The sequence below is a fragment of the Nuphar pumila genome, chromosome 6, assembly GCF_984573655.1.
Source record: "Nuphar pumila chromosome 6, dmNupPumi1.hap1.1, whole genome shotgun sequence".
Classification (NCBI taxonomy): Eukaryota; Viridiplantae; Streptophyta; class Magnoliopsida; order Nymphaeales; family Nymphaeaceae; genus Nuphar; species Nuphar pumila.
This window is the reverse complement of record NC_143254.1, coordinates 99,540,516-99,549,399: the sequence shown is the minus strand read 5'-3', so window position 1 is coordinate 99,549,399 and position 8,884 is coordinate 99,540,516. Positions and strand designations below refer to the sequence as shown.

At 35.1% G+C, this 8,884-nt stretch overlaps 1 protein-coding gene across 4 annotated transcripts; it reads left to right on the top strand.

The window, feature by feature from the left end:
* The first annotated feature begins 290 nt into the window (after window positions 1–290).
* LOC149835384 (inactive poly [ADP-ribose] polymerase RCD1-like) lies at window positions 291–3,659 on the top strand. 4 transcript variants are annotated; one of them, XR_016432620.1, is made up of 7 exons: window positions 291–435; window positions 882–1,864; window positions 2,215–2,456; window positions 2,563–2,657; window positions 2,735–2,866; window positions 2,977–3,139; window positions 3,334–3,552. XR_016432620.1 is itself a non-coding variant. In XM_090010514.1 (7 exons), the coding sequence occupies exons 1-7, from the start codon at window positions 421–423 to the stop codon at window positions 3,623–3,625; spliced, it is 1,848 nt and encodes a 615-aa protein (XP_089866640.1). In that variant the 5' UTR covers window positions 291–420; the 3' UTR covers window positions 3,626–3,659. The 4 variants fall into 4 exon arrangements, 2 of the variants coding, with proteins under 2 accessions (XP_089866640.1, XP_089866639.1); XR_016432621.1 differs by having other exon boundaries at window positions 3,265–3,397; XM_090010514.1 differs by having other exon boundaries at window positions 2,566–2,657; window positions 2,977–3,068; window positions 3,334–3,659.
* The last annotated feature ends 5,225 nt before the right edge of the window (window positions 3,660–8,884 follow it).

Below are 8,884 nucleotides of genomic sequence, written 5' to 3'. Positions count from 1 at the left end.
GTTGGGTAAAAGAAATTTAAGACGGTGGTGGTGGGGAGGGCAGGCTCGGCCCACGGAGATCTTTTCAATGCTTTGACCATAATTAAAATAGTGAGTTGACTTCCGTTACTTCTCATACAAACATCAACCACGTGGTTGGTTAACTTCGTTTGCAAGCATGAGTCAAACCGTCAAAGAGACCCCGGACCACGTCTCCCACGACCGTCCCCGCGAACGGTAGTCGGTTCTCGGACACCTCTGTCCTCCAACGGCTATTTAAGATTGAGGCGCTCGCCGCCTAACACCCTCGATCTCCTCCGACCATTCTCTCTCCCTCTCTCTGTTAGAGAGCCAATCTCAAATCTTCTGATTTGATCATTCATGCGTGGTTCTACGTGAGCACTTCTGTGTTTGGAAGAATATTTCTTCTCTTCCTTGGTGATGGTTGTGCTGAAGGTACTTGTTTCTCAATCTTTTCTTCTTTTCTTTTTGTTTTTTTTTTCTTCTCTTGATTTTTTATAAGTTTAGGAGTTTCTGGTTGTTGAGATTCTTGGTTTTTCTTGGTTTTTTAAAGAAATTTTAGTTTTTAAAAAAATATTGATGGCTTTTCTTGAACTGAGATTTTCCTTCTTTTTTCTTGATGCTCTGTTCTCTATTTGTTGCGTTCTTTTATTACTGAATTCGTGAATTGTTTCTGTTTTTCTTTTTAGTTTTTTCTTTCATAATTGTCGGTTTCTTCTCTCTCTCTGTGTGTGGGTGTGCTTATTTCGAAGTTCATAATATTGGGTTATTGAAGTTAATGGTTTTCTGTGTGCCTCTCTGTATGATTGAGCGTATTTTGTAGTTTAAAATATTGAGTCGTTGAAGTGAATTGATTTCTGGAACTGGGTGTCTTTTTTCAGAAAGAGATGAGTTCAGTGAGGAGAAACAGAGCAAGGACGATTGCCAAGCGCATTCGTGCATTGGTATCTGGTGAGAATCTGAATTCAGGAAGTTCATGCCATGAAATTGGTCGATGTGAGAGAGATCTTAGTGAAATTGGGTGCTGTCATCATCGAGCACTAGCAAGGAATCGTGAGAATTTTAGAAAGAGTAAGGTGCCTTCCAGGGTGATGTTTTATGGTGAATCTGCGTGGAACGACTACCCGGATGATATCTTCAGAGCCTTGAGAGAGGCCTTTGTGAATAGCAGAGCTGCAGTGCATATTGAGACAAAGGGTTCTTCCTTGATTGTTGATTTCTTAAGGATGTTGGAGGTTGATTTGCAGCATGGTTCTCATAGATGGATTGCTTGGATTGATGTAGAAGGGCGTTGTTTCTTCCCTGAACTGTTTGCAGGGGAGAATTGCGCAGATTGCGGCTCTTCTTCGCATCTGAAGATGGAAATTGAATTGAGGGTTCGTGGGGACAATGGTGCAGTTGATATGGCTGAATCTGATGCTTTATTGCCTAGTCCTAGAGCAGAATTGCAGCCGGCGACTTGTAGCAGCCGATCGGGCGATGGTCGGGCCAGAGCTGTTTCGGTTCCAATGGATGCTCCTTTCATGAAAGGGTTGATCTTGAAATTGGAAGAAAATGTTAGAGCTTACAATATAGTGAAGGATGTCTTCCTCAGAGGAATGAGGAAGTTGCCATCGGAGACCTTTGTTACTGCTGTATATAGATGTCCTTCTGGTGGTGCTCGCTTTCAAGAGTTTAAAAGGGCTGCAGAGAGAACAAAAGCTGCTCGTGGGCATACCAATATAAGATATGCTTGGTATGGAACTAAAGCCAAGAATGTAGGCACCATTGTGTTGCATGGTTTTGGGCAGCCCAACATTTCTTCTGGCTCTGAAGCTTTTGGTGTTGGCATCAATCTTTCACCTGCAAGTTATTCCTATTTGAGGTAATTTATAGTCATTAATTCTAGTTTACGAGCCTTCAGCTTCCTTAAAGCGCATGAAAATGGATATCTTTATGATTGATTAGTTGCATAGGAGATTTTCCAATGATATTTAATCCATTTTCTTTCATCTGTTTCAAGCTCAAAATTGAGGCAGGCATTTGAAAGAATTATCCATGGCTTTTCTTTTCTAGTAAAACAGTAGTGGCACTCTTATATATTTATATGCCTAGTGTTATAAATAAAATTACAGCTTATGATTTGCATGATTTTTTTTCTGTTTTTTCAGTCTAGAGAACCATAAGAAGGATTTCTACAGAATCTCTAACAGCTTTTCTTGAATTTCTTTTCAGTGCATCCTTGGCCGAGCCTGATGATAATGGGGAAAGATATATCATATTATGCCGCATCATAATGGGTAATATTGAGGAAGTTCAGCTTGGATCTGAACAGGCCCATCCCAGCTGTGAAGAGTTTGATAATGGTGTAGATGATGTGATGAATTCAAAGAGATACATCATGTGGAATACTAATATGAATTCTCACATTCTTCCTGAATATATTGTGAGCTTCAAGTCTTTCCCTCAGCACCAAGGTATAGTTTCTCTAAAATTCATTTGATTTTACTTCTGGTTCTTCTTAGAACCTTTCGTTCTTGCCATATTAGAAAAGGGATTTCTTTCATACTTGTCTGTTTATAGCAGTTGGAAATGCTACAAACTCTATGCTAAGGATATCTCATCAATGTGAAGTTCCTTTCTCTTTTGCTGATGAAGTAAAGGCGGTTTCCAGACCTGTATGCTCTCTCTCTCTTTCTCATGTTTAAGGTGTGAGATGTAAGTTCTCTTTGTTAAGATTATAATTGCTCTACAGAACAATCCACCACTGGAGACTAGAACTGCTCCGCATTCAAGGATGTCATTTCCATATCTGTTTGCTGCATTACAGAAGTCACTTCCCACCTTTAAGACCAAAGCATTGGACTTCTTATACAGTGGTTACAGGGTAATGCATCTGCAAACATTTTTCTTCTTTCATTGTTACCTAATAAGGTTAAAAAAGGTATGAAAAAGGCTTACTTATCTGAACCACTTGTGATCTCATCTCTTTTCCAGGCTGGGAAGATCAGCAAAGATGTTCTCATTAGAAAAGTAAGATCAATTGTTGGTGATCAACTGCTGGTTTCGGCAATCAAGAGCATGGGAAGGCAAGTCTGATTCAGAAGTTTGGGATGAAATGCACTGTTGCCACTTGAACAGCAATCAGGAAATCACAGAGGTCACATTATAAGTTTAATCTTCTGGTCATCGAGCTACATTTTTTTCTAAAATCTATATAACAGGATCTAATAAAAAAATTTATGATAATTAAGTACTAATGAGTTCTACTTTATGATATAACAGGAACCATGCTTGATTATTTATTTACAATTACCAATCAACTAAACGAACTCATTGGTCCTAATTTTGCAGGCTGAGGCAACCATGGAAAATGTATCAGTGGAAGCAACGGCTGCTAAGGATTCATTCTAATTCCTTCTTACATTTTTCTCTTTTTTTTTTTCGCTCGTTTTTGTTGGGTTGGAGAGAGTTTAATAACTCGTCCTTCGAAGGGAGAAATTGCACTTTCTTGTACATAACTGGATTCTATACCAATAAGGATTTGTGGGTGTGCGCCTGGCTCCTCGAAAATGTGAAAAAAGGAAACAAACAGATGAAAGGGAAGAAAGAAGAGCGGCTAACCATTGGAGAGTATTTTCATTGAATGGAATCATACGTATACTATACCTTCAATAGAATTTTGTATTGTTGTAATGTTCCAACACTTGTGTGACTCTTGTAAATTACATTGCAGCCATCGAGGGATCGGGTGTGTATGCAGCCGAACCCGAATTCCCGTGTATAGGCATGAAAAATGCTGGCCCGAATAATATTTACTCGAACCTGACCCAGCAATATTCCGGCCAGGTTTGGGTCATGATTTTTGCCACCCGACCTGACCTGAGTATTTTATATGTATATTTAATAAAAATAAAATTTTGAAATTAGGTCCGAGTTTGGGATTCCATTTTCATGGTCCGACAAAACCTGAACCCCATGATTAGTTATTTGGGCAGGTTCAGTGGGGTCAGGTACTGGACCGTTGACAGCCTTACTGACATCTAAGCCTTAACATAGCCCACCAGTTATAGGGACCCACACTTTAGAAAATTTGTTAATTCTTTTGGATTGACAATGATACGACGTTATTGAGCCATGTGTAAATGTAGTTTAAAAAAAAAGAAAAAATATGATCGTACTGTCTTTGTGATTTCAAAAATGCCTAGTAATTTGTTGAAATCCTTTTCATGTTTAAAATTTTAATTCTCAATTTTTTAAAGACATTTTTACTCTAGTACAAGTGAACCAGTTAATGTTCGTGCGGTAGATATACCTCATATGAAGGTTACAACATCTCAATAAAAAGAAGATTCAAATAAACATTTCATGAACATGATGAAATTTACAAAAAAGTTTGCAAATCCGAGTAATTTGAGTCTCAATACAGGAGATTCACATATGAAATGTGTAAATCTTGTGAGATTCGCAACCTTGCTGCGAACTTTTTACAATTTAAAAGTTAGCTCAACATGTTCACTCTATATATTTGTGGTATTCCTGACATTCGTGTAAAAGTTATGCAAATCTTTTTTAACTAAAAACTTGTTTAAAGTCAGGACATACGTCTGCAAGTGTCTGTATGACATTTACAAATATGTATTGTAAATGTCCTTACTACTTTCACATGTTTGCTGATTGCATGTTCACGTCACATATTTGCGAACGTTATGACCTTCACGCAGATACCATGCAAACCTCTTTTAACTAAAAAAACTCACAAAGTTTTGACGTACGTCAGAAAATATGTCTAAATTTGCAAATATGTGTTGCGAATGTCTTTATTACCTTTGCATATTTATTGATTACAAGTTCGCATAACACATTTGCGGATGTCATGACCTTCACACAGGTACCAAGTGAATCTCCTTTAACTACAATTCGCAAGCTCGATACGAACCTTTTAGAATCGAAAAGTTGTAGCTTAACAAGTTTGCTCCATACATTTGTGACAATCCTGACATTTGTGCAGGCATCATGCGAACCTCCTTTAATTGAGATATTTATAAAAGTTTTGCATTCACAAGTGTTATATGTAGGACCCCTGTTAATGCAAAACAAATATAATTAAGATATGAATGTTCTTACTTTTGCATGCAAATGTCCTCCACATATTTGCGGATTTTCACTTGACGTTTGCAAGAAGATTTGTGAACATCCTCTGAATATGCAAAACTTCTGACCTCAGTTGCGGACATTAAGAATATTTGCATATTCAACATATCATTTGCAAAATTTTAATACCGTTTCTGCGAATCTCCTCATCCTTATGCGTAACCTTTGTGAACCTTCAGACAAGCGTTAAATGTGTCGCTTCGTATGTATGAAAGCTCTGTTTCATATTTGAAGACCATTTTCACATAAAAATAGTTATTCTTAGTAAGGGTTTTGTGGTCCCCAATCTGTGTGGTCACTAACTTGTTTCTCCAGTCAATTTTTTCTAGTAATATGCTATTTTTCTTACTTTGTCTCCATCGCGTGGTGGTATATCATTGGTGGCAAGTTTTTTAGCATCCGCACATCATCGACGTGAATAAATTTTGATCTTTATAATAGTTGAATAAGTTATTTTGTGAAATAATGACATTATTTTTAAGTTATTTTTGCATATTCAATCACTTATTCTATTTTTTTTTAATTCAATTTTATATGAGTTTCCTTTGCCTACTTTTTTTTTCTTAATTTGGTATGCCTTTATCATCGAATTTGGTTGTTTATCTTATATTATAAAGGTGACTAGAGAACAATGACATAATTTTAAAGTTAATTTTCTATTTTCAATAGTCTATTTTTTTTGTAATTCGATTTCATGAGAGTCTCCTTTGCTCGACTGTTTACCTCTATCCTTGAATTTGGTTATATAGAAAATTGTTCATCTTGTATTATTATAAAGATGATGAGTAAACAAAGTGTCATGGAAGCACCAACACCTATTGCTGGATCAACGATAAATATAGGATATGTACATGCTACAAAAAGGCCGTTTGAATTTACTTTCTACCATAAACCTTGTATAATATACAAAAGTTGCTCTCTTGACTACTATTTTTTTTTAACAATACCTATTAACTTATGGTTCATACTATGAGGTACGAAAGAGCAAGGAACGTGCTCCATGGTTAAGAGCATGAGTTTTTGATATAATTAAAAAAATACAATATTAGTAAGATGAGACTGAGATTGTTGCGATCAAATAAGAAGACTCACACATATTCACTGAAAAAGAAGGCTTCATGAAAAAAAACCTGCTGCAAAAAAGGTTGATTCGTTTGTATCCACAATCATGTTCCCTATCCAGGAAGCATATAAAGAGGGGGATGTTAGTGAGTAATCAATGGTCATGAAGTATAAAGAGCTATTGATTGGATTCCTTGATAGTTTCTAACATGCAATTTTGACTGATGGATATAGTAGCTAGATGCATTGACAATAATGAGATAGAGAAGGAGGGCAATAATGAGATAGAGAAGGAAATGGTGAATACCATAAGGATGAAGAGGGTAGAGGAAGAGCTTCATCAAGAAGATGATGTCAAGGTTGAAGTAGAAGAAAATATGGACAAGAGAAGATTTGCCTTAAATAAATAAATAGGCCAAGGCTGAGGAGGAGAGTGAGGTTGTTGGTGGCGAGAGGGCAGATGATGAACCTCAACAAAGAGAGGAGGCAAAAGCTGAAGTGGAGAGTGAGGGTGTGGATGGTGAGAGGGTAGAGGAAGATACTAAGCGAAGAGAGGCGACTAAGGTCGATGATGAAAATGATAAGAGGGTGAAAAAGGGGGGAGAGAGAGAAGATCATCCCCATGGAGGAAGAAGTGCATGCTCCCACAAAGATGTCACAACTATTCATAAGGTCAAGTGCTTGTTGACAAATTCTTTCTTAATTTGTTGGTGTATACAATAGTGAAACATGTTTGTAAGATGTTTACAATTAATTTTAATGTTATATTAAATGATTAAATTGTTATATGTGAGTGTGTGAAATATGATTGCAAAATAACCAGTTTGAATATTACAATCCATTATCATGTATTCAATTATTGATGTGTATGCAATAGTGAGTCAGTATTTTGTTAATGTGTGCAGTTGTAACTAGTAAACTTAAATGTAATCAATTTTTATACTATATTCAACGATTAAATTATGATATGTGAATGTGTGTGAAACATGTTTGTAAGATAACCAATTTGAATATTGTAATTCATGATCATGTATTCAATGATTGATAGGTATGCAATAGTGAATCAATTATTTGTTAGTATGTGCAGTTATATCTAGTATACTAAAATGAATCAATTTTAGTGTTATATTTAATGATTGATGTGTGATATGTGATTGCATGTGAAATATGTTTGTAAGATAACTAGTTTGAATATCACAATTCATGATCATGTATTCAATGCATGATGTATATAAATAGTGGATACATTATTTATTAATGTGTACAATTATATATAGTCCAATAAAATGAATTAATTTTAGTGTTATATTCAATGATTGATGTGTAATATACGACTTGTTTCATTCAAATCCTTGTTAATGTATGCAATTGTAACTAGTCTACTAAAATTATGAAAAAAATTAGTATTATATTCAATGATTAATATGTGATATGTAACTGATTCCATGCAAATTCTATTATCATTTGAGGATCTGCAACCACAAATAGTAGATGATCCACAATGTTTGTCAATCAGTTCTTTTGGTTCCAAGCACACAAGTGGTTCATAATGCTATCAGGGGAGCAAAAGGACCAGTTGGATCAAATTTACTTTCGATGATTCTCAAAGGTTGCACTATGAACTATTGGACATAGTCTCGTAGATTCTATGATGCAGCTTTAGAAACTTGCAATGAACACTTTCCAATTCTTGGAATTTGAGTTGACCATCACCTTGGAAGACATGACATATAATACCTGCATTTTTTTCGAGATTTTTTTTGTTAATTTTTTAAAATGTCTTTATATATGATAAATTGATAATGCTAATATGTACTAATTATTATACTATATATTATGTAAGACTTAAAGAAAAAATGTAGAAAATACACTCACATGCCAAAAGGGGTCCTATCGACCCTAGTGAAATTTCCCTTTCGAAATTTGTTTATGAAGAATTTGAATTTTATATAGCCAAAATCTTGGTTTAAAAACATTCACATACATTTGAATCCAATTTGAGTTGTGTTTAAAGTAATCCCATGTAAATTTAAATTCTAGTTTTGAAAGAATTGAAATCCAAAATACTAAATGTAATTAATTAGAAAATAATTAAGTGGAATGAAAAATACAATTCAATTAAATTGAATAAAGTTGTAGGAGTCCATAGGTGGGCCATCCCATCCTATGTGGTACCTCCTTTTCAACTTTAAAAAGTAAAAATGAAATCAAAATCATAAGGTTGTAAAAGTTACCAAAACTAAAAAACAAGAATACAAAGTCAACATTTACCATTTTAGGGGGGGGGGGGGTACATCCCATCCTAGAGCCTTGTAGGATGGGAAGGCTGAAAAAAATAAGAAGAAGAAAGGTGAATGGGGAAAAGGAAAAGAAACAAAGAAAAATAAAATAAAAATTTGACTAAGCTTGACTAGTCAAACTTGCTTGCTTGGCAAGCAAGTTTGATATTTTGGCTTATGGAAAGGTTGAACCCCATGGGGGTCGACCAGACATACCCTCTTATTTTAGGTATTATATAATACTATAGTATGAAATATGTATATATATATGATGTATATTAACCTAAGCTAAATATGACAAATAAAAAAATAAATAAGAAAAAAAGAGAGAAAAGGAAACAAGAAGATATAGAAGAAAAAGAAAGAGAGCATGAGATAGATCAAGGGTTGAGATTAACTCAACCCTTGAC